This window comes from Ambystoma mexicanum, chromosome 7q (genome assembly GCF_040938575.1).
Source record: "Ambystoma mexicanum isolate Mex_15411 chromosome 7q, UKY_AmexF1_1, whole genome shotgun sequence".
Classification (NCBI taxonomy): Eukaryota; Metazoa; Chordata; class Amphibia; order Caudata; family Ambystomatidae; genus Ambystoma; species Ambystoma mexicanum.
This window is the reverse complement of record NC_090941.1, coordinates 1072623054-1072645857: the sequence shown is the minus strand read 5'-3', so window position 1 is coordinate 1072645857 and position 22804 is coordinate 1072623054. Positions and strand designations below refer to the sequence as shown.

Below are 22804 nucleotides of genomic sequence, written 5' to 3'. Positions count from 1 at the left end.
TGGAGAGTGTTACAGATTTGCTTGAAAAGACCCACCGGAAAGGCTTCGAGCCCATTCCACGAGGGCTATTGCTACTTCTCCAGCATTGGATCTTTCAAAGATTCAGATGCTTGAATATTCCCCGTCGTCAGACTGGGAATCCTGGGTGATTTCAAAAATTATTCAAATTTTAAAATACATACATTATTTCCATAGAAATATGACTGTATATTGCCCATTATGTACTATGGGCCATTCACTTGTGTTGCCCCTCCACCTCACTTTGGTCCTTTATGACCCTAACCATTGAAGTGGCAGGGTTTAAGCTCTGCCCCAGTCCGTCATCTTCAGATTTTTCACCGTAGTCCCAGACAGAGCTAATCCTTCAGCAGCTCTCTGAGCTTTTCGTAATCTTTCTCCTGTTAGATATATTGTTTTTACCTAAAATATATCTTTTTGAAATCTCCTGTTCAAGCTCTTGCTGCTCTGTGTTTTTGGGCTCAGAAAACACAATTTTTCCCCTGAAATTCGTCGAGTGAAATCCTCTTCATAACATGGCTGAACTTCCAACTGCCAAAAAGGTGCATGAAGAAGCTAGTCTACATGAAGGATCCTCATGAGCAATGAATCTAATGCCTGTATCCTCATGTTATAAATAAATGTGACATTTGCAGGACTTTCTCCAACAAGACCCTGCAAATAGACACAGAAGACTTCTTCTCCATTTAGAAGCCAAAGGTCTATCTTCTGACGAAGAATCTGCCAAAACAGCTCCTGTCCATTCTTCTAAACCATCTGAGAGACAAACGTCTAAGAGAAGGGCCTCTGCAGTGGAAAGGAGTGTCTCCCCTCTCACAAAAGTAAGAGGAAGGTGAAAATACCCCCTTTGGGCTCTAAGGTTTCACAAAAAATGGCATCCTGAAGAAAAAACAACCTTCAAAGGTAAGGAGGCATTTAAAAAAAAACAGGGGGGCGGGGGAGGGGGGGGGAATTGTCCACAGATAAGCCGTCTACGAGCGGCCATAGTGATAGAGGCCCATCGACGACCAAGCCATCGACAAAACCCTTATCGTCCATGGCAACGACACTTCAAACCTCGTCATCCGACCAAATCCTCGTCGAAATCAGCCTCCACGAAACATTTGTCGACAAAGGAGTCCTATCACTCGTCCAGGGTTCTCTCGTCCACAAAGATCCCGTTGACGGAAAAACACATTCAACCGTTGACGAAGTCATTGTCCATTAAACCACCGTCGACAAAGTCTTCATCGTCCACGAAACTACCGTTGACAAAGCATACATCGGCGCCGTCGACGACAAAGTCAATTCCTTCGTCCATGGAGAAACCAAAGCCCAAAACAGCCGCCGCAGACGCCACTGTTACACCAACCAATGAAAAAATGGTACCTCGTATATCAGTGACTCATGAACCAATAGGAGCACAACTTTCTCCTTTAGCAGCCAACTGTGGAGGAGCCTGCCGATCCATATGATCCAGCTCTCATTGACTCGATGCGAAGGATCATTGAAGAATTCAACAGACGTCAAGTAGAAAAGAATAAGTCATCCATGCCGAAAGAGGTAACACCTCCACCGAGGAGCATCTCGCCTAAGCATAGCACACCTAGAGAGTCTCCTTCCAGGAGCAGGCCACATAAAAGGGCACATTCACCTGAGCCGCCTCGCAGATCCAGGAGCAGGACGCACAGTGCTTCACCGACAAGGGTCCCATCTTTAAGATCATCGCCTAGGCCAAGATCACCTGTTCGAGACCCTACAATTGTACCTTCAACCGCATCCATCTCATACTGGCAAGAAGATCATTTCCGAGATTTTTCTGGCCCCGAGGAAGGGGAGATTACTCATGAACCTGACACTCATAGCAAATGGTATGATTACATAGTTTAAAAACCTAGAAAAAAAGACTCTCCAGGAGATTTTTCACCACTAGATGATTTGGTATCCTTTCATACCATTATCGGTAATGCTTGCAGTCTTATTCAAGTTACAAGTCACATCTGAAGAGAAAAAGTCAGTGCTTTATGAGCACAGGGACAAACGCAGGACAGTCACGACTATACCTCTTCTTGATACCATCTGGGAATCTGGGTCAAAGATATTGGCTACGCCTTTATCTGCTCTCGCTCTGGTTTCAAAACCGGAAAAGAGATACAAAGCTCCTGACACCGTGGCACTTTGTCTAGGGGGACATACTAAACCAGATTCTGTCATCACGATGGCAGCCAGAAAAAAGTTGCCCAATCCTTCATCGCCCTTATCAGCACCTCCTGACAAGGAAGGCCGTAAGTTAGAGGCCATGGGCAGGAAGGTATCCTCGGCAGCCTCTCTCACCATCAGAGCGATCAATTCACTAGCCATGACCGCGCGTTTTGACCGCAAGCTATGGTTGCGTATTTCTAAACTAACCAGGCATTTACCAGCGGATCTCCAGGAAGAAGCCAGAACAATCGTAGCAGACGGGGAACCTACCTCAGATCATATGATTGACGCAGCAGTGGACGTGGTGGAATCAGGTTTCAGGCAAATGGCTCACGGTACTGTTCTAAGGAGACAAGTCTGGATGAAAGCTACAAACTTCTGACTGGAAGTGCAAGCCCAAATATTGGACATGACCTTCGATGGTCAAGACTTATTTGGTAAGAAGATCGATGACCACCTCAAAGGAATAAAGACAGACACGGACACTGCTGAAGCCATCAGTTCCCTTAAAGACCAGGACAAAGACCATAGATCTTTTCGTCCCTTTCGAGGTTCATCATCCAAATTCAGAGGCTACAATCGTTCCACTTATGGCCAGAAAATGCAAGGAAACACCTTCCAGGACAACAGATACCTCTAAACCTTTGGCAGGTACTCACAGAGGGGAAGGCCTGGTTATACCCAGGGCAAGACCCAGGGCAAACAAAATTGACAGATCATGTCTTTCCCCTCAATGTCAGACCCTGGTGGGGAGAAGAGTAAACCGATTTCTCCATCGTTGTCAGTCAATAACATTGGACAAGTGGGTGTTGCAAGTGAGCCGCAAGGGTCACACCACAGAATTTCTAGATCAACCTCCATTCTTTGCTCCCACTCGTCGCAAGGTGCATCTTTTAAGACATGTTATGTCCGAAATTCGAAAACTGTTCCTAAAAGCAGCTATTGAATCAGTCCAAGAACAACAGAAGGAAAGAGGTTTCAACTCCCGTTTCTTCCTGATCAAAAAGAAAAACGGTCAGTGGAGACCAATACTGGATCTAAGAGCACTCAACAAGTTCATCAAACGCATCAAATTCAAGATGATATCCCTGCAAAGTGTCTTACCTTGGCTAAACCAACACGACTTCCTGGCCACTCTGGATTTGGAAGACGTCTAGTTCCACATGCCCATTCATCCTGCTCACAGACAATTCCTCAGGTTCGCAATAGGGGAGTTACACTTCCAATTCCATGTTCTCCCGTTCAGCTAAAGTCAGCACCAAGAGTTTTTACCAAGTGTCTTGCTCTGGTAGTGGCAAAGCTCAGAAGGACGGGAACAGAAGTCTTCCCATATTTGGACGGGCAAGCTCATACAAACTCACACTCTTGGCAGTTTCAAGAACAATAAACCTCTTAAATGGGTTAGGTTTTTCAATCTTCAATCAACGAAACAAAATCCTGCCCTGTGCCAAGCAAGACAGTTCTCTTCCTGGGTGCAGACCTCGACACCTGCATCCCCAGGGTAAGAACCTCAGCGGACAGAGTAACAGCTATTCGAGGGGATTGGGTCCTCTGGCGTATTCCATATCTATGACAGGTAATGTCCACAGCTGTGCTGCTTCGGAAAATTTTCTGCGTCGATGACGTTGATGCGCCATCCCCGAGGACCTCCTCCGACGGCCGACGTCACCCGATGTGATAAGTAGGACGCACGACGCCCGTAGCCTCAGTTCCGTTTTTTTCAACAAACGTGTTTGCTTCGTGAATCTCGGTACGCCTCAACTCTTTGGAGTTTGTTGTATTCTTCTCGGTTCTTTGAACCCGTTCAGTTTTTGTGAAAACCTGTTCGTGACGATGTCTACCTCGTCTCCAACCCAGCGTCCGGGCTTCAAGAAATGCGGGGACTGTGGGTCCAAGATGTCGGTAACGGATTCACACGACGCCTGCCTCTGGTGCCTCGGGGAGGCCCACAACACGGACGACTGTGTCGACTGCCAGTCGCTCACGGCCAAGGCCTTGCGGGAGCGCAAGAAGAAGTTGTCAGTAGGTAGGGTGTCTAAACCCAGGAAGTCGAGGTCTGCGGGGCTTCCGACAGATGATTCGAGAGGCGACTCTGCGCGTCATCGTCGGAGGTCCAGTGGGTCTCCTTCCAGGAGTCTCTCGCCACTCCTCTGCCTCTTCGAGGCATTCCCGGAAGCGTTGGCATCGGTTGCCTTCCCTGTCCTCTTCCGAGGACTCCGCCCGTCGGCGGGTCGTTGATCCCACCATGCAAGCGACACCGGAGGAATGGGCTTCCTTCGGGAAGAAGATGTTGGTGGTTCTTGAATCGCAGGGCACCGGTCTGCCAGTGGCCTCCGAGTGGGGTCGGTCGTGATCGGTCGAGAGACACCGCTCGCACGCCTTTGGGCTCGGGTGGTCGGCACGGTTCGCGGGAGAGGTCCCGATTGGACAAGGGTAACCGTTCTCACCATGCCCGTTCCAGGTCCCGGTCCTCGATGCGCTCGAGACCGCGTGATCCTGTGCCGTCTTCGAGGAAAACGTTGACGCCTGTGGCGCCGAGGTCGTCGACGACCTCTCTCGAGGCTCCGCTTTCGAGGGGGTAGCTGACACTGTCGGCGCCTAGGTCGTCGAAGGACACGCTCGGAGCCCTGGCTTCGAGGCCTGTGTTGACGCCGCCAGTGCTGGCGGCGCTGCGGCTGACATCGACGCCGATTCGCTCGACGTCGACGCAGATTCTCTCGACACCGGCGCCGACTCGTTCGGCGCCCTCGACGCCTTTCGAGGCAGTGGTGTCGGAGGGGCCCCATGGCACGGGGTAGCCCCTAGAAAGGCTCTGGTTAAGGTCAGGCATAGCTTTGGTCCCCAGGTGTCTTCCTCTCACCGCCTGGAGAATATTTCAGAGGGTGATGAGGGCTCTGATGAGGGCTTGGTTCCGGTTTCGGTGCCAGATGAGCTTCTCTCGGGCCATAGCCAATTTGATCACCTGAGGCAGTCACTGCATGATGCCAGTGGACTGGACACCTCTCCGGAGGTGGAGTTTTGTAGGCCTGAGCCTGGCACTCATGCCGATTCTTCTTACGGGCGCCTGATGTCTCGGGTCACCGAGTACTTGGGATGATCAGCTCCCCCAGGGGAGTTTGTTCAGGATGATCTCATGGACATCCTCGATCTTGGTCCCCCCACTGACCCGGTACTGCCGTTTCATATGGCTCTTCAGAGAAGGGTGGCGGCAGCTTGGACTGCCCTGGAGAGTCTCCCGGCAGTGGGCAAGTCTTTGTCGTGAAAATACCGTCCAGCCAGTAGCGACCCCTGCTACTTGTCAAGGCACCCCACTCCGGAGAGTTTGGTGGTGCAGGCGGCTACGGCCCCGGCAAAGCAGGCGTCGTATCCTACCATCCCTCCGGATAGGGACAACAAACGTTTTGATGGCTGGGCGAAGAAAGTGTTTTCTTCAGGGGGTATGGAGCTTCAGACGGCCAGCTCCGTATGTGCCTTGTCTCGTTTCACACACACTCTGTGGAACTGTGTTGCATTAGCGGCTGAACATATTCCCGAAGGCGACGAACGGGATGGTTTCCTTGCTATGGTTCAGGATGGCAAGGATGCCATGTGTGAGGCCGTTCAGTCGGGTTTGGACATGGCAGATTGTGTCAGCCGGTCCATGGCGCCAAGCACCGTAATACGCAGGTTTGTGTGGTTGCGGAAGTCAGGGTTCGCTCCTGATGTGCAGTCCCGGCTCCTCAACATGCCCTTTGACAGTGAACATCTTTTTGGCAGCAAGGCTGACGAGAGCCTTGAGAGGTTGCAGAACTCCAAAGCTGCAGCAAAGACGTTGGGCGCTGCAGTTCGACAACCTCCGCCTTTTCGTTCTAGGGGACAAGAATGGAGGGGAGGTTCCTTTCTCTATTACTCGTCCTTCAGTAAAGCGAGAGGAGCTGTCAGTCAAAGATGCCACCATAAGAGTGCCAGAGGTGGAAAACAGGGTACTCGAGGTGCCAAGCCCGCTCGGGCAGTTGCCTCTTTGCCCTCAGGCAACGCCGCAGCCGCTACCACTCAGTCATGAGGCCAGGTCCCATGCTTTGCCGGTTGGGGGAAGGCTGGCGCATTATCTTGTAGAGTGGCGTGCCATTACTTCAGATGGGTGGGTTCTGGAGATCATAACCCACGGCTACTGTCTTCCCTTTCGGCAGAGGCCTTGCGACAATCCACCGGGGAATCTCTCTTTGAAGAGTCTGGATCCGCTCCTTGCGCAGGAAATTCAAGCCCTGCTAGAGAAAGGCGCCATAGAACTGGTGCCTGTAGCGGAGAGGAACAAGGGATGGAATTCCCCTTATTTTTTGATTTCGAAGAAAGACGGGAAATTGAGACCCATCATGGACTTGCGCGGTTTGAACAAACTCTACAGGAAGGACAAGTTCTAGATGGTTACTCTCTCTCAAGTCCTCCAGGCCCTTCAACTTCAGGACTGGTTGGTGTCTCTCAACCTCAAGGAGGCTTACTTCCATGTGCTGATCCATTCCAAGCACAAGAAGTACCTGAGGTTCGCGGTTGGCGACTCGCACTTTGTTTCGGGTCCTGCCGTTCGGATTGACCTCCGCCCGAGGGTTTTCACCAAGCTCGTGGTGGTGGCAGCGCATCTCAGGAAAGGGGGGATTCACGTCTACCCCTACCTGGACGACTGGTTGATCAGGGGGAGCTCTCCCGAGCAAGTCCTGGATCATCTGTCCGTCACCTGCCACTCCCTTCACAGGCTGGGCTTCTCCCTCAATTTAAAGATGTCCCATTTGACGCCAACACAGCGGCTCCAGTATATCGGAGCAGTGTTCGACACATCCCTGGGGCTGGGTTTTCCTCCCCAGGTGAGGGCTCTTCACATTCAGCAGATGGTGCACAAGTTTCAACTTGCCCAGACTCTCGCAGCTTCTGAGTTCTTGAGACTGCTCGGCCTCATGGCATCCTGCATTCTTCTGGTGCCAGAGGCCAGGTTGCGGATGAGATCTTTGCATTGGGTACTCAAGCTCCAGTGGTCTCAGTCCTCTGGCAGGATGTCGGACCCTGTTCAGGTGCCGCCCTCGGTCGCCCAGGACCTTCTGTGGTGGGCCGTCGAAGGCAATCTGATGAATGGGGCCCCATTTTGGCTGCCCTGGACAGAGGTGACGATCGTGACGGACGCAGCCCTTACGGGATGGGGAGCTCATGCCAACGAGTTGACAGTCAGCGGTCGTTGGTCTCCGTCAGAGTCCATACTCCATATCAATCTGTTGGAGCTGAGGGCCGTCAGGCTAGCCCTGAAGGCTTTTCTGCCGACTGTGCGAGGAAAGAGTGTCCTGATTCTAACGGACAACACGGTGGCCATGCACTACCTCAACAAAAAGGGGGGGCAGGGTCACTTCCTCTGTGCAGGGAGGCAATGCAGCTCGAGTTCTGGGCCATCCAGCAGGAAGTTTCGATCTCGGCTGTTCATCTGGCCTGAGACGACAACGAGACGGCGGACGCGCTGAGCAGGCAGAGCACGATCTCTCACGAGTGGGAGCTGGCTCAGGAGATTCTCCTGGAGATCTTCGCCCTTTGGGGGACCCCTCAAGTGGATCTCTTCGCCTCCAGTGTCAACCGGAAGTGCGAAAGGTTCTGCTTGCGGGAATTTCCTCCAAAAGGAGCCTTAGGATACGCGTTTGTGGTGGAGTGGTCATTCCCACTGCTGTGTGCGTTTCCTCCAGTCCCCGTCATCCCGCAAGTACTGCGGAGGTTACGGAGGTTCGGTTCCCGGGTAATCCTCATTGCTCCGGCGTGGGCCCGGAGGACGTGGTACCCGGACCTTCTCGACTTCTCTGCCCTCCACGTCGTCTTCCCTACCGAGACGATCTGCTCTCACGGGAGGGGGGTCAGGTTCTCCATCCAGAGGTCAGATCCCTCAACCTTCACGCTTGGCTTCTGAAAGGTTGAGGTATAAGGATTGGGACCTCCCTGAAGACGTGTTAGAGGTATTGCTCTCGGCCAGGCGGCCGGCAACAAAGTCTCTGTACCGTTGCCGTTGGCGTAAAATCTGCGACTGGTGCAGAGTTAAGAATGTGGATCCTTTTGAGTGTGACATTCCCATGGTTCTGTCTTTTTTGCTTTCCTTGGCCCACAGGGGCTTGCATGTGGGGACCATTAAAGGTTACCTGGCGGCGCAGTCCATATTTAAGCGCTCGTCTGAAGAATGTTCCTATTTTAAGATTCCTTTAATTTCTCAGTTTTTGAAAGGGCTCACTAATGTGTTCCCTCCGTCACCTTTTCTAGTGCCCGGTTGGGATTTGAACCTTGTTCTTAAGTTTCTTATGGGTACTCCGTTTGAGCCTTTGCATTCTTACCCTTTGAGACTGTTAACTCTGAAAACTGTGTTTTTGGTTGCGGTTACTTCCGCTCGCAGAGTGAGTGAGTTACAGGCACTTTCAGTCAAGCCACCCTTCACTGTGCTTCATAAGGACAGGGTTGTCCTTCGAGTTCGTCCTTCCTTTCTTCCGAAGGTGGTTTCGGAATTTCATTTGGGCCAGAAGGTTGTACTTCATCCTGGTAAGGAAGAGGAGAGGCTCCATAGGCTTGATCCTAGGAGAGCGTTGAGCTTTTATATTTCGCGCATGTCCCGGGTCAGAGTGGACAATCAACTTTTCATTGGTTACGCTGGAAAGCGTTTGGGACAAGCTGTGACGAAACAGACTTTCTTGTTGGAATATTTTAGCTATCTCCGAGTGTTACCGCTTGGCGGATAAGGACGCTCCGGCTGGCTTGCGGGCCCATTCTACCAGGAGAGTGGCTGCGTCTACTGCCCTGCAGAGGGGTGTTCCTATTCGTCACATCTGTGATGCAGCCACCTCGGCTTCGGTACATACTTTTGTACGTCACTACTCCCTCGATTCGATCCGAGGGCAGGATATGGCATTTGGCAAGGCAGTCCTTTATTCCGCAATTTGATTGGGCATGCTAAATTTGTGTTCCAAATTCTTTTCTCACCTTGCTTGGTACTGCTTTGGGAGTCTGTCATAGATATGGAATACGTCGGAGGACCCAATCCCCTCGAAGAACAAGTTACTCTCTTACCTGGTAACGTTCTTTCGATGGGATGGTCCGACGACGTATTCCATGTCGCTCCCTCCCTACCTTCCCCGCTGCAGAATTTCTTATGCGATTACAGCTTGCGTTCCGCAAGGCCTTGTGTGTCTGACTGGCAGAAAACTGGTGTCACACGTTCTGGGGAAAAAACTACAACTGAGGCATCCTACTTATCACATCGGGTGACGTCGGAGGAGGTCCTCTGGGACGGTGCATCGAGGTCATCGACGCAGGACGCAGACGCCAAAAACTTTCCGAAGCAGCACAGCTTTGGACATTACCTGTCATAGATATGGAATACGTCGTCGGACCATCCCATCGAAATAACGTTACCAGGTAAGAGAGTAACTTGTTCTTCTCCACTTGACCTCATGGTTCCTGAACAGAGCGGAAACCACGGTACGCTCTTTCAAATCTCTCCTGGGAATGATGTCCTCATGTATATCCTCATGTATATTCCTCATATATATTCTTCATACCAAATTGCAGGCTTCCCATGAGACCAATCCAGGAGGCCCTGGACCACCAATGGAAACAAGCACCCGGTTCATGGGAGGATACCGTCCAACTACCGCAGACATTACCCAAGGCACTTCGTTGGTGGAATACACCTCAAAACCTGTTACAGGGAATGCCCTTTCAGGCATCAACATCTACCCTTCTCCTCAGGACAGATGCATCTCTGTTGGGCTGGGAGGCTCACCTAGAGAACCTCTAAACCAAGGGCACATGGTCTGCTCAGGAATCTCAACTGCACATCAATGTCTTAGAGCAATACAGTGAGCGCTGAAAGCCTTTCTCCCGGTTTTAGCTGGCCAGGTGGTGACCATCCAGACAGACAATACGACCTCCATGCATTAGACGAACAAACAAAGAGGCACCAAGTCAGAGATCTTATCACAAGAAGCTCAACTGCTATGGGCATGGGCATTGCACCACGGAGTCCAAATCAAAGCGGAATATCTTCCGGGAGTGGACAAAGTTCTAGCGGACAAACTAATCAGAGCGTTCACGACATCTCATGAGTGGGAACTAGACAAGAAAGAAGTCCAACGAATATTTTCCGAATGGTGTCATCCGCAGATCGACCTGTTCGCCACCATAGCCAACAAGAAATGCTACGAATTCACCTCGAGGTACCCAGAACATCGGTCAATAGGAGATGCGTTCTCGGTGGATTGGACAGTGAAATTCCTTTATGCCTTTCCACCCATCCCTCTCATAGCGAGAGTGCTACGCAGACTGAAGGAACGGAATTGTTCAATGATCGTGATAGCGCCGGATTGGGCACGGCAGATCTGGTACTCAACCCTACAACACCTCTCCCGTTGGCCCCTGATTCGCCTCAAAGCTCATCGGGATCTTTTGATGCAACAGAACTGCAAGGTCCTCCACCACGACCCAGCAAGCCTATCTCTCAAGGCCTGGTTCCTGAGCAGCGAAAGCTAATGAATCTGGATCTCCCTGCAGATTACTGGGACATTATCAAGGCATCTAGGGCACTGTCTACTCGGATAACCTAATCCCAGAAATGGACTCGTTTCTCCAAGTGGTGTAAAACATCTGCAGTGAACCCTCTTACAGCATCGGTCGAGCAAGTGCTACCTTACTTACTGTACTTGGCCAAAGCAGGTTTATTTATATCCTCGATTAAGGTTCATCTATCTGCCATAGCGGCATATACAAGAAACCCAGTCTTTGCTCACTCTACCAGCTGTTAAGATTTTCCTAAAAGGGCTAATGCGTACTATCCCACCTACACCAACATCGGTACCATCCTGGAGCCTAAACACTGTACTGACAGCTCTAATGGAACCACCTTACGAGCCTATTCATAGATGTGACATGAAATTCTTATCTTGGAAAACAGCTTTCTTGATAGCCGTCACATCCGCCAGGAGGATCAGTGAGTTACAAGCTTTATCATCGGAACCTCCTTTCACCTTGTTCCACAAAGACTCAGTAATTCTGAGAACCCATCCGAAATTCCTCCCCAAAGTTTTGTCGGAGATGACTCTCACGGAACGCATTGTCCTACCAACTTTCTTCCAGAATCACACATCTGATGCAGAAAGATCTTTGCATTCATTGGATGTGGCAAAGGTTCTAAAGTTTTACTTACAGAGAACTAAGGAGTTTCGCTCCTCCAACCGATTGTTCATTGCTGTCTCTGGACGCACCAAAGGTCAACACATTTCAAAGCAAACTTTGGCACGTTGGGTCTCTCTATGTATCACCCACTGTCATCCATCTAAAGGCGACCTACTCACCAGACCACCTTCAGCGCACTCCACCAGAGGGAGGGCAGCTTCAGTGGCTTTCAATGCAGGGGTAGCATTGAAGGACATTTGCAGAGCCGCTACCTGGAGCACTCTGCACACGTTCGCCAAGCATTACTGCCTGACAGAAGATACCAACAAGGAATCTGCAGTTGGCCAGGCAGTACTCCACCACCTCTTTGCGTAAGGTAGGATCAGCCTTCCTCCCGCCTTTCCCTGGATTTGTAACCTTGGTGTTGCTCTATGGCAAAGGCTCGCAGAAGTTTGTTCTTCATATCTAGGTTATATGATGCGGGCATGTTTTAACTGCTTGGTATTCTATTCAAGCATCTAAATCTATGAAAGATCCAAAGCTGGAGAAGTCTTAGTTACTTACCTGTAACTGTATTTCTCCAGTATTGGTATCTTTCATAGATTCACATGCGCCCACCCGCCTCCCCTAGATGCTGCTCCTGCGATCAGCTTCCATCTTACTGTAGTCTATACGGTTCAAAATCTGAAGACGGCTGACTGGGGCAGAGCTTAATCCCTGCCACCTCATTGGTTAGGGTCAGAAAGGACCAAAGTGAGGTGGAAGGAGTACACAAGTGAATGGCCCATAGTACATAATGGGCAATCTACAGTTTTATTTCTATGGAAATTACGTATATATTTTAACATTTTAATAATTTTATAAAATCACTGAAGATTCCTAGTCTGACGACGGGGAATATTCAAGCATCTGAATCTATGAAAGATACCAATGCTGGAGAATATGCAGTTACAGGTAAGTAACTAAGACTTCCGCGGCTCTTCAAAGGGGTGTCCCGGTGATTGACATTTGCTCAGCTGCTACTTGGGCGTCAATGCATACCTTTGTTAAGCACTACTGCTCAGACTTCTCATCTCACGAAGGCCTTTTTGATAAGGCAGTCCTTCATTCCATTCATGATAAAAGTAAGTAGTACTCCCTCCACCAAATTGCCACTGCTTTGGGAGACTATCAAAGATGAGGAATACGTGGGAGGACACAATCCATTAAAAGAACAAGTGACTTACCAACTGTAACGTTCTTTCGACTGGATGTTCCTCCCACATATTCCTCATCGCCCCTCCCAGCCTACCCCACCGTACAATTTACATGAATTACACTTTGTGTTTTCGGAGAGCTTGCTGTCTGGGGTACGCTGAATAGTTCCTCGAATAATTAAAAACAAAAAAAGAGAACTGAAGCCAACGGGCACAACACAAGCTACTTATACTACTGGTGACGTCGACATGCTACGACAGCCCTCGAGGGACATCGATGCCACATCGTGCACAGTGCCCTCTGCCAAGAACATTTTTCCGAAGCAGCGAAGCTGGCGAATGGTATATCAAAGATGAGGAATACGTGGGAGGAGCATCCAGTCGAAAGAACGTTACAGTTGGTAAGTAACTTGTTCTTTGGGGCTAAGATAACTACGATATCTGGTCGAAACATGTGTTGTGACCCCGGGGAAAGGGGTGTGCCAGTAACTACGATTTCTGACTCTCCAGATGTGTCTGAGGCGACCTGGAATTCCCAGGACTCTGTCACTATTGCTGTAGGGAATGAGGAGGACTCCCTAGAAGCAGTGTGTGCAGAGATGTCAGTGATGGAGAAATAACCTCCCCCGGTACCCAAGCCCACTATTCCTGAGAGGTCACTTGTAGGGGCCGGGGTACAAACCAGAGAAAATAGAAGAGGACCCAAAAAGTGGGGCCCTCCCGTCCCCTGCACACTGTTTACTGATGCCACATAGGGCCTTCAAATATATGGATATAGATATATAACAGCAGTTTGTTAGTTGAGCATATAACAATTTATTTGGCAAAGAGGAAAACAAAATTTGCCAAAAGGCACATTCTGTTGTACAAAGTAATTCGTGACGTTTAACATATTAAAACAAATTGCGAAGAAGCAATAAATGATGGAGAGGTGATGCTGTCCAATTGTGGAGTGGCCGACGCGTTTCGAGGGTAACCTCTTCTTCATAAGGGCCCAATTGAACTGTTGACAACATTTCAAGGAGACAAAAAGTAAAATCTTTTATTTTATTTCCATAACAGTCAAGGACTGACTGACAAGCTGTACATAACTCGGGATGCTAGCGAGATGGTGAAGAGCAGAATACTGGAGATCTAGTATGGTGAAAAGAGTGAACTAACAGATCAAAGAGAAACACTCTATACTAATAGCTAAACACATAACAAAGGAGATGTATTGTGTGAGATCCACCTACATGGTGGGATCTAGAAAATGGCGTGATGAAGAGTCAGACAGATCGAGATAAGCCAAAAGCGGTAGTGGGTTCTAAATAGCAAGGACCACCCTTGAATAGTGAAAAAGCTGAGTCAATATGGGGAGCGTGTTTAAGAAAAAACCATACCCCTCCTGTGGACGGAGAAAGAATAACTCCAAAAGAGCGCTACTGAATAAAATAAATAATACTTAAAATAAACCGGAATTGGTTTTAAAGAATGCACTCACTCGAGTTGCGGGACGAGTAGCCAAGGCAAAAGGGGCATCCGTGTGGTCAACAAGTATTCGAAACAATTATACGATGCAGGGCATCTGCAAAGAGACACGTACTGCTGGCACCTAAGTGGGGACATATACATTTCTGTTATACTGGAGAAAAATAAACCTGGGGTCTCCCAACCGGGCAAAGGGACCCAAGTAGCGGTAGCTTACCTGTACAGTGCGGGGAACACTGTTAGTGGAAACTGAAACCGGCAGGCAGTGGCTCCGCGCGGTCGTAACCTAGGTAACGAGCTGTGCTGGGGACACGCCGTCAGACGTAGAAAGGAAACTAAATAATAAACATAGAAAAGGGCATAGAAGCCGGTGAGTGAGGAATATGGAGGCCATCATGCAATGGCGCATAGTGCAAGCGTACTCATAGGGACTGACCAGAGATCAGGATAAATAAGAAAAGTAGAGTTAATATGTTCCATAATGAAACATAAGAATTCTGGTGTTCACCATCGCAACGCATTTTATAATTTTGGTTCTAATGGAACAGAAATTTGTGAATAGTACAATAATCGTTACAGTCATGATAGATAACACAAATGGTACATGCAGTTTACTCTTAATAGTCCAAAACAAATCATGTAGAGTCATGAGGCTACTCATTATATAGTGAGACAAGTATAATTCAATGGCAAGGGGATAAAAGATTGCGATGTAGCCTATTACTCATACAAGGTTCGAACGAATGGAGAGATGGTTCAATTGGTCATTCGTGAACAGGTGCAAACATTTAAGTGAATATAGGCAAGTCAAACATAGGAAAATACAGTTCCCTTGAAGAAAACATCAAAGTCACAACACTTGTAATGACAAAGAAAAAAAATTTTTTTTAAGGTCCGGGATACTGACACTTGTGTATAGTAGTTGGCGATGTAACATGTGAGTTTCACAATTCACTATAGAAAGCAACTCAAAGAGAATTCATCATTCAGACCCTTAGGTTGCAAAGTGTCAAGTGTGTGGATCCAGTACTTCTCTCGCTGTGACAACAGGGATTGGTAATTGCCACCTCTGTGTGGACGTTTGACAATTTCTATGACTTGAAATTTAATTTGTGCAATCGTATGTTGGAATTCGATGAAGTGCCTTGCCACTGGGGATCTGAGATTCTTACATCTGATGGTGGATTTGTGTTCTGACCATCTTTCTTTGACGGGTCTTGTGGTTTGTCCTATGTATAATTTACCACAGGGACATTTCAATGAGTAGATGACACCTGCGGAGAGGCAGGTGGAAAAGTCTCTGATTTTGAATTTCTTCCCAGTTTGTGGGTGAGATATCGTTTCACCTTTTATAACATTGTTACAGTTCGTACAGTTCAAGCAGGGAAAGGTACCCTTCTTTATGGTACTCAGTACAAGTTGTTTGTCTTTAGGAGGTCTTTCCGCTCTCACTAGTTTATCTTTGAGATTATGTCCACGTTTAAAGGCCATCATTGGTGCTTTGGGAAATAATTTCAGGAGAGAGGGATCATTGTGTAGTATGGTCCAATTTTTACGCAGAGTTTTGCTGATTTGGAAACTCTGTCGTGAGTACTTTGAAATGTAGAGTAGCGGTGTGGACTTATCCTTGACTTTAGGGATGCGTAGTTGTTCCTTCGTGAAGGTCTCTGATCTGTTGCGGGCTTCTCCTGTGATAGTATCTGGATACCCCCTAGATCCAAATCGTTCAACTAGAAATGAACATTCTGAGTCAAGGCCTGCTGGGTCTGAGATAATTCTCTTCAATCTTAACATTTGACTGAATGGTAGGCTTTTGAGCATGGGTTTAGGATGGAAACTGCTGAAATGTAAAAGATTATTCACGTCTGTTGGTTTATGGTACACCGTGGTGTCGATGTGACCCTCTTTGATCTGTAAGCTCACATCCAAAAAATGTAATGAAGGGTCCCCTACTTCCATTGTGAATTTGATTGTGTTGTTCACTGAATTCAGATGTTCCAAAAAAAGATCCAATTCATCTCGTGTACCACACCAGATACCGAAGATATCATCTATATAACGTTTCCAGGTCAAGATTTTAAATGACCAAAATGGGTGATCCAACACGTTTTCTTTTTCAAATTTATACATGTAGGTGTTAGCATAAACCGGAGCCATGGCCGACCCCATTGAAGTACCTGATGATTGTACATAGTATTGGCCCTGAAATCTAAAGTAACTGTTGTGAAGAATTATTTCCAGTAATTCCACAATAAATTCTTTGTTCCCTCTTATATGTTCATGATTCAACAGGAGCCAGAGTACAAACCGCCAGACAACCCACCTGCGCTACTTGTCCCGAAACACAGGTGATTGCCACTAGTGATGTCCTCAAGAAAGCACCTACTAAAGCGTGTAATGTCACTAGAGTGCAGGCTGATGGTTCCAGGCGTACAGTGACATTAAAAGGCCCACTGGAACTGTCGCTAAGTGTGTACCTACTTCCTGCAATGCCCAGGTGGGCACCGCTCTCGGTCTTGAAACAGAAAGAGGCAGGAATAGACTGTTGGTATTTTTGGACAGTTGCTCTGGGCAATTGCCCTCTACTGCGTCTGGTTTGTGTGACCAGAACACGCGTAAGGCCACTACTGAGCGACACCTGTACGTAAATGTAGGGGGTTCGCCCGCATACTAGTGGAAGCTACAGGGGCGTTACATCTATGAGTGACACGCAGCTTCTAGGGGGGTGGGGGGGGGGGAGTCCTTTTGCTATGTGGACTGTGTAGTGCAATTTCTGGTAGTAGGGTGATGCGCCCTATAAGTCCTGAATCTTCAGCGCAATAAATCCTGACCACGGAACAAAGCCCGTTCTGAATAGATCAACCCTTCTCCGACTCTGGGCATCTACTACATGGTTATCTACAATTTACTCTTCTGACATTGTCCAACTTGAACTGCCCAAATGGGTAGCCCCACCAATTGGGTTCTGAAACGCTTTGCCACGCCGTCCATTATTTCACTATTGTGTGCAAATGCTGATATTTTCTTCTCCTTAGGCTTGAAACTAAGTATGAGCTATATACCTCCACTAGGTGCTTTGACACATTTAGGGAGGGTTCACACTTGGTGGGGAAAGATACCCATAATGATGACAGGTTCTCAGACAAATAAACAAATATGGTGGTGCTACCTCTACCCATGTGGCCCCTGTGCAGACCTCCCCCGGTTTTGAAGCCATACATTGGTGATGGCCCCAGGAAATGTTTGCCCTTGAGGGACTCCAGGCAGGGAAGTATTGAGCCTTAGAGATTGCAAGTTGTAACACTAAGGGGTTTAGCCACTTACTGGCTGCGGAGGGGACCTGTAAGGATTTGGCTGATGTCTTCCTGTTGCAGCAGACTTTGTTAGACTGTACCTTAATGGTGGATGGTTTCCTATACCATTCCTTTGCAAATAAAGTCCCTAGGGGATGCCCTTTTGAGGGTCTTGTTATTGGAGTGAGCCATAAAATCTGCTCCCGCAGTGTGCTCCCTGTGACAGTTTGGGATAATGTTTTGGCAGTCGAGCTTTGGTCCGATTCTATCAGAAAGAAGTGGAAGATGCTGCTTATAAATACCTACTCCCCTTCGGGCCTGGGTAACATGGGGGGTATGTTTGACTTGCTAGAAGAGGCTCTAGCTGTGAGCAGTGGGTCCTCTGCAGATCATGTTCTCTTGTTTGGAAGACACCTTAATGCCAAGTGCATAGATTAATTACCATGTGCCCCTTCATGAAATGTGGTCAAACAATGTAGAATGTTGCAAGGCAAAAGCAATGGAAAGGGTAAGAAGTGGATTAAGTTCCTGAGAATTTGGGACTTGGCAATGTTAAATTGTCGGACTAGGGGTGATACTGCAGGAAACTACACGTGGGCTGGGAATAATAGCCAGTCGATGCCGGATTATTATTTCGGGAATAATGTCTCATGGCTGCCGTTGAATTTAGGGTGATTGCTCATGATAGCAGTCACCACGATATCTTGGCCCTTACCCTTAACCCCCAGTCTTCGGCCACTAAACTACGGGGTGGCACTGGGATGTTGCCAAATCATGGGGGTAGCTGCATATGTTGAACCACTAGACAAATACATAAAGTGGGCAAGTACATTGCAGACCACCCAAGTGCGGCCACTAAGGGTTTTTAGTCCTAATGATATAGAAGCATGGATTAAGGAGATAGCAGAGAAAACTGGTTTATGCGCCGGGGGCCCACTCACCACCTGTGCAAAGCCGGTCAACAAATATGACAGTGCTATTAGAGATGCCAAACAATTAATGCACAGCAAACGTAGGGCAGTACGATGTATTAAGTTCCCAGATAAGGAGATGACCCGAAGAGTGAAACAGATTAAAAGGGACTATAAGTGCTGGCTTAAGTGTTGGAAACACTCTCTACAAAACAAACATTGGCAAAGTATGCTTATGGTGCTACATAGTGGTAACTCCAAGAATATATAGGTGGCACTGTCAAAGGCTAGGGCAGATTTTAGAGCAAAGATACTTAATCCCATACCGGAACATTGATGGATTGGTTATCTAAAGTAGAGAGGAGGTACCCCTGTTGGTGCATCACCAACCAATTTTATGTTGACGGGTTGGCCATTGGAAATTGGGGAGAACGATATTGAAAGTATAATACGAAAACTTAAGAATTCGAGGGCCCATGGAGCAAATGGCCTTGCTAATGTTGTTTTAAAGCAAACCCCTGGTAAGTGGGCTGGAAACCTTAAGATTCTATATGATAAAGTGTGCAGAGAGCAGTTGATCTCAGCCTCTTGGCAGCAGTCTGTATTGGTGCCGGTCTACAAGAAAGGGGATTGGTACAAGCAGGATAATTACAGGCTGCTGGCACTCTTGGATGTCTCTGAGAAAATCTCCATATTTGTACTCGGGCCTTGCAGAGTTGGGTGGAAAGTACACAGCTACTGCACTTCCAACAGGGTTCCGCCTTGGATGTAATACCGTACATAACCGGAGGATTATGGACGTGTTGTTTCGAGAAGCTTCTGACCCTTGGGGGGTCCACGTTATATGTTACTAAAGTGAACCGTCGGGCAGCCTTTGACGGTGTGAACCGAGGGAAGTTGTGGGCCAAAATGGAAAAATGGGGGTGTCCTGCATGGTTTTTGAATGTTCTTAAGGGACTAAGGGACTGCACCTTAACACCCAATCTAGAGTCCGCTTGGATGATCAGGGTGCCATGACTCAATTGGTGCAGGACTTTGGGGGAGTTAAACAGGGCTGCACTCTGGCGCCTTTCATGTACAATCTATATGTGCCAGACCTACCCAATTGCTTTAATCCAGGGGCTGGATGTTTCTCTAGAATTGGTAGTTGCCCTATCCCATACATGTATATGCAGATGATTTGGTCAGGTTTAACCGCACATGCACAAGTGCCCGAGCTATGTTTAATAGCCTAGTTAGTTATGCAAATGAGAATGAACTAACTATTAACATGTGGAAGACGAAAGTAATGATAATCTTGTCCGAGAGGATTAAGAGTTTTGTTACCAGCCTAGTGATCCTCGAATATGTGGACTCGTAACCTTACCTTGGTCTGGAGATGAGTGCCAATAGGGCCTAAATGGAAATTAAAGAGGCTAAGGTTATAAAGGCTCAGCACTTGACCCTACTAGTAGAAGCATTTGCCAATAAAACTGCTGGTTATTCATTAGAAGTAACATTCGCCCTTTACACAATACTGCCCAATGGTGCTATATGGGTTGGAGGCTCTAAGTATGGGCGACTTCAAGTGGCTGGACCTCCTAGAGGGATACCTTTGGAAGGGCATATTAAAACAGAGCCCTTCGACTCCCAGAGTATCTCTGATTGAAATTAGGGCTGGTCTCTTTGAAGGGAGAACTGATGGTGAGACAAGGCTTATTGCACATAAAAGGTAATTTGCACCCTCTCTGTCAATTATTGGCCATATTAAGGGACACAGATAGACCTTGCTGTAGGCAAAGCCAAGCAGAACATGGTAAATTGATGTCCAGGTTGTATGAGGAGATTGGCTGGTACACTGATTTAAACGTGGCACTGGAGTCCATATCCATATATCAAACAAATTGTTTAAAAATAAACTGATGAATTGGGATTGGATTAATAAATATTCCCACTTGAATACCCTACGTAGTTATAAGTAAGAAGCTGATGTTGCACATACCTATCTTCAAACACAAAGATACTTGAGACAATGTCCAAGCCTGTAATTATTATTGAGACACCGGATGAACCAACTGCCTCTGCAAATATTTCTTGGCCCAGGGCTTAAGATACCGGAGGTAGACAGGATATGCTGAATATGTATGGTATCTGGGGTCTTGGAAACTCCTAAGCATGTTTTTACTGAGTGCAAACTACTTGACACAGTGTATATGACAATAACGGGCAGTTTTGTTTATAGCTACGAGGCGATAAAACAAGATGATTTCTGGAACTACTGTATTAATTCGGAAAGCGTCAAGATAGCCTTGTATCGCCTGTGGTGTTATATTACAAATATATTACCCAATGCAAATGCAGAAAGGATTGTTGAAGAATCCCAGCCGCCGTGCACAATGTTGGTTAAACTGAGTGTCATGATGCCTACCCCCGGGGACCCAGACCAAGTCCTGCAACCCCGGAAGCAGGCATCAAGTTATCCCAAGCAAGCCCAACAACCCCTGCTAGGGGCTATTTGGGTGCAGTCCTGGCGCCTATGGCGCCAGGCTCATATGGAGAGTCAGTCCTCGCGCCATAGGCACCAGGCTCATAGATTAAAACTTACCTGATGCAGACCATGCTGCAAACTTACCTGATGCAGACCATGCTGCAAGAGCTCCAAGCCAAAAGAGGCTTGGAAGGGACTACTTTACTTGGGAACAATTTTTTTACTCGGGTGGGGCTGGGGAGGAATACTTACCTGGGACTACTTTGGAGGCTATTTAAACCACGCCTGAAGAGCAGCACACGCTTCGCGTTATTCTGCATCCAGCAGCGTAACGCTCACTGTGCCTGCAAGTCTGCATCCAGTCTTCTGCCACGCCCACCTCGAGTTTGGAGCTCCTAGAAAAAAGGAGAAAGGAGAAAAGGTTAGAACAAGGGCAATACCTTTCATCCTTACCTGAATTCCCGATCCATCGCGTCTTCCAGCTAGAAGAAAGAAGCTATTTTATGCGCGTCGCCTCGCCTGCTGCAGCGCAGCACTGAACTCACCGGCCTTCGCAGCATCTTCATATTCCACCGCATCCTCCTGCATGTTCCCGCCGCACTCCGACACCTAAGGAGAAGACAAGAACAGCAAGGTGAGCCAAGGGAATACACAGAGGAATATTACTTACCCCCCCCTAGACTTACCTGATTTTACCACCGGGGTTACTATTCCTCTTCACGGGTCGGCGCAGCTTCCACTGCATCTTCGCCGAACCCCGGCCCCTAAGGGGAAAACAAAAGGACAGCAAGGTGCAACAAAGGGACTAACAAGGGGAACCCTCCTCACCACAATAGACTTACCTGATTTTACCGCTGGAGGCATTATTCCCCGAGACGACTTACTTTCTCTCAGCGCCTGAATAAGGGAGAAAGCAACAGGTTACATGTTGACATTATTTTATCGAACTGTGTTGGATAATACAAATCCATACCAGAATATTACCGGTTGCCACGAGGAACTCTCACTAGGGTCAAGCTGCAACCTGCAAGGAATCGGACAAGAGTGAAAGTCAGGCATTTGAACTCTTACGAACTACATTCTTATGGCGTCTTGCCGGGAATCTCAGAGTCAATATTGTTCTGGAACTCACCAATTCCTTCGAGCCAGTGAAGCAACTGGTTATCTACGCGCCCCTGCGCTCAATGCAGGATAGAGAGCTCATCTTTTCAAACCATCAGGTGAGACTATAAGAGGGGACATCAAAGGTGATCAGTGGGGAGAACAGGGGGTTGGGGGGATTTACGCTCAACTCCACGGGTGGTTAATTCCCTTTCTCCATTTGCAGAAGAATATTCCTACGGGCCAAGCAAACAAAGTTAGGTGGGCCAGTCCAGTCCGTCATCTCGGCCCTACGCGTCACATTGGTGGAGACCGCAGCTGTCCAGTTCAGATCGACCCCTCTGTGGGAGCCAGGTGAGTTAACTTACATAGGTGTTCAGCAACCAAACAGTTACCCGTAAACTTTTAACTACAGTGCTACAAAATGTATTTCTATATTGAGTGTATACTGCTTGGCTGCTTGAAACATTTAATAATATTTATAGACTGTTGACTCAAATTGACTTTTATTGTCTTTTAATTTGTAAGACACTTTAATTTACTTATCTAATTTTACCAAATGTTACCACATTTTAAAGACGCTAATCTGGTAGCCAAGTAGTATGGTACTTGTACTGGTTTTTTACGGCTCTGTGCGATGTTGATCTGTGATGAAATATGGAACCTGTTATGTAACTAAACTGTATTCGCACTCACAATTGTGATTGTAACTTTGGTGTAAATGTTTTCTTCTTTTATAATTGATCTGTTTTGAACTGTATACAAATAATAATTAAATTAAATAAGGTGGGAAGGTGCTTCAGTGTTGCTGGATCAGGAAGATGGAGAAATACATTCCTTAAAGTGTATGAAAATGCACAGATCAGACTTTAACTTGCTTCAAGATGGAGGACTGGGTTCTAACTCAGCTCGAGATGGTAGATTCATTCAATAGTTATGCATTCTAGAACTCAGAATTAAGGATTGGAATGCAGAGGTTTTCCAACTTCCTTTCATCAAATAATCTGC

At 47.6% G+C, this 22804-nt stretch overlaps 2 protein-coding genes across 5 annotated transcripts in view; one reads left to right on the top strand and one right to left on the bottom strand.

Annotated features, from left to right (window-relative positions):
* The window catches only part of LOC138528629 (uncharacterized), a 306819-nt gene that overhangs the window by 153136 nt on the left and 130879 nt on the right, over nt 1–22804 (top strand). The window lies entirely within an intron of this gene.
* LOC138528628 (uncharacterized) lies at nt 13360–16318 on the bottom strand. Of its 2 annotated transcripts, XM_069640437.1 has the most exons (3): nt 14242–16318; nt 14038–14148; nt 13360–13557 (listed from the first exon to the last, which is right to left on the bottom strand). In XM_069640437.1, exon 1 carries the CDS (start codon nt 16191–16193, stop codon nt 14979–14981), a length of 1215 nt encoding a protein of 404 aa, XP_069496538.1. In that variant the 5' UTR covers nt 16194–16318; the 3' UTR covers nt 13360–13557; nt 14038–14148; nt 14242–14978. The 2 variants fall into 2 exon arrangements, with proteins under 2 accessions (XP_069496538.1, XP_069496537.1); XM_069640436.1 differs by having other exon boundaries at nt 14038–16318.

What these genes read in the sequence shown, in the direction of transcription:
- LOC138528628 (XM_069640436.1), bottom strand. Translation starts at nt 16,193, where the DNA reads ATGGGGTCGGCCATGGCTCCGGTTTATGCTAACACCTACATGTATAAA.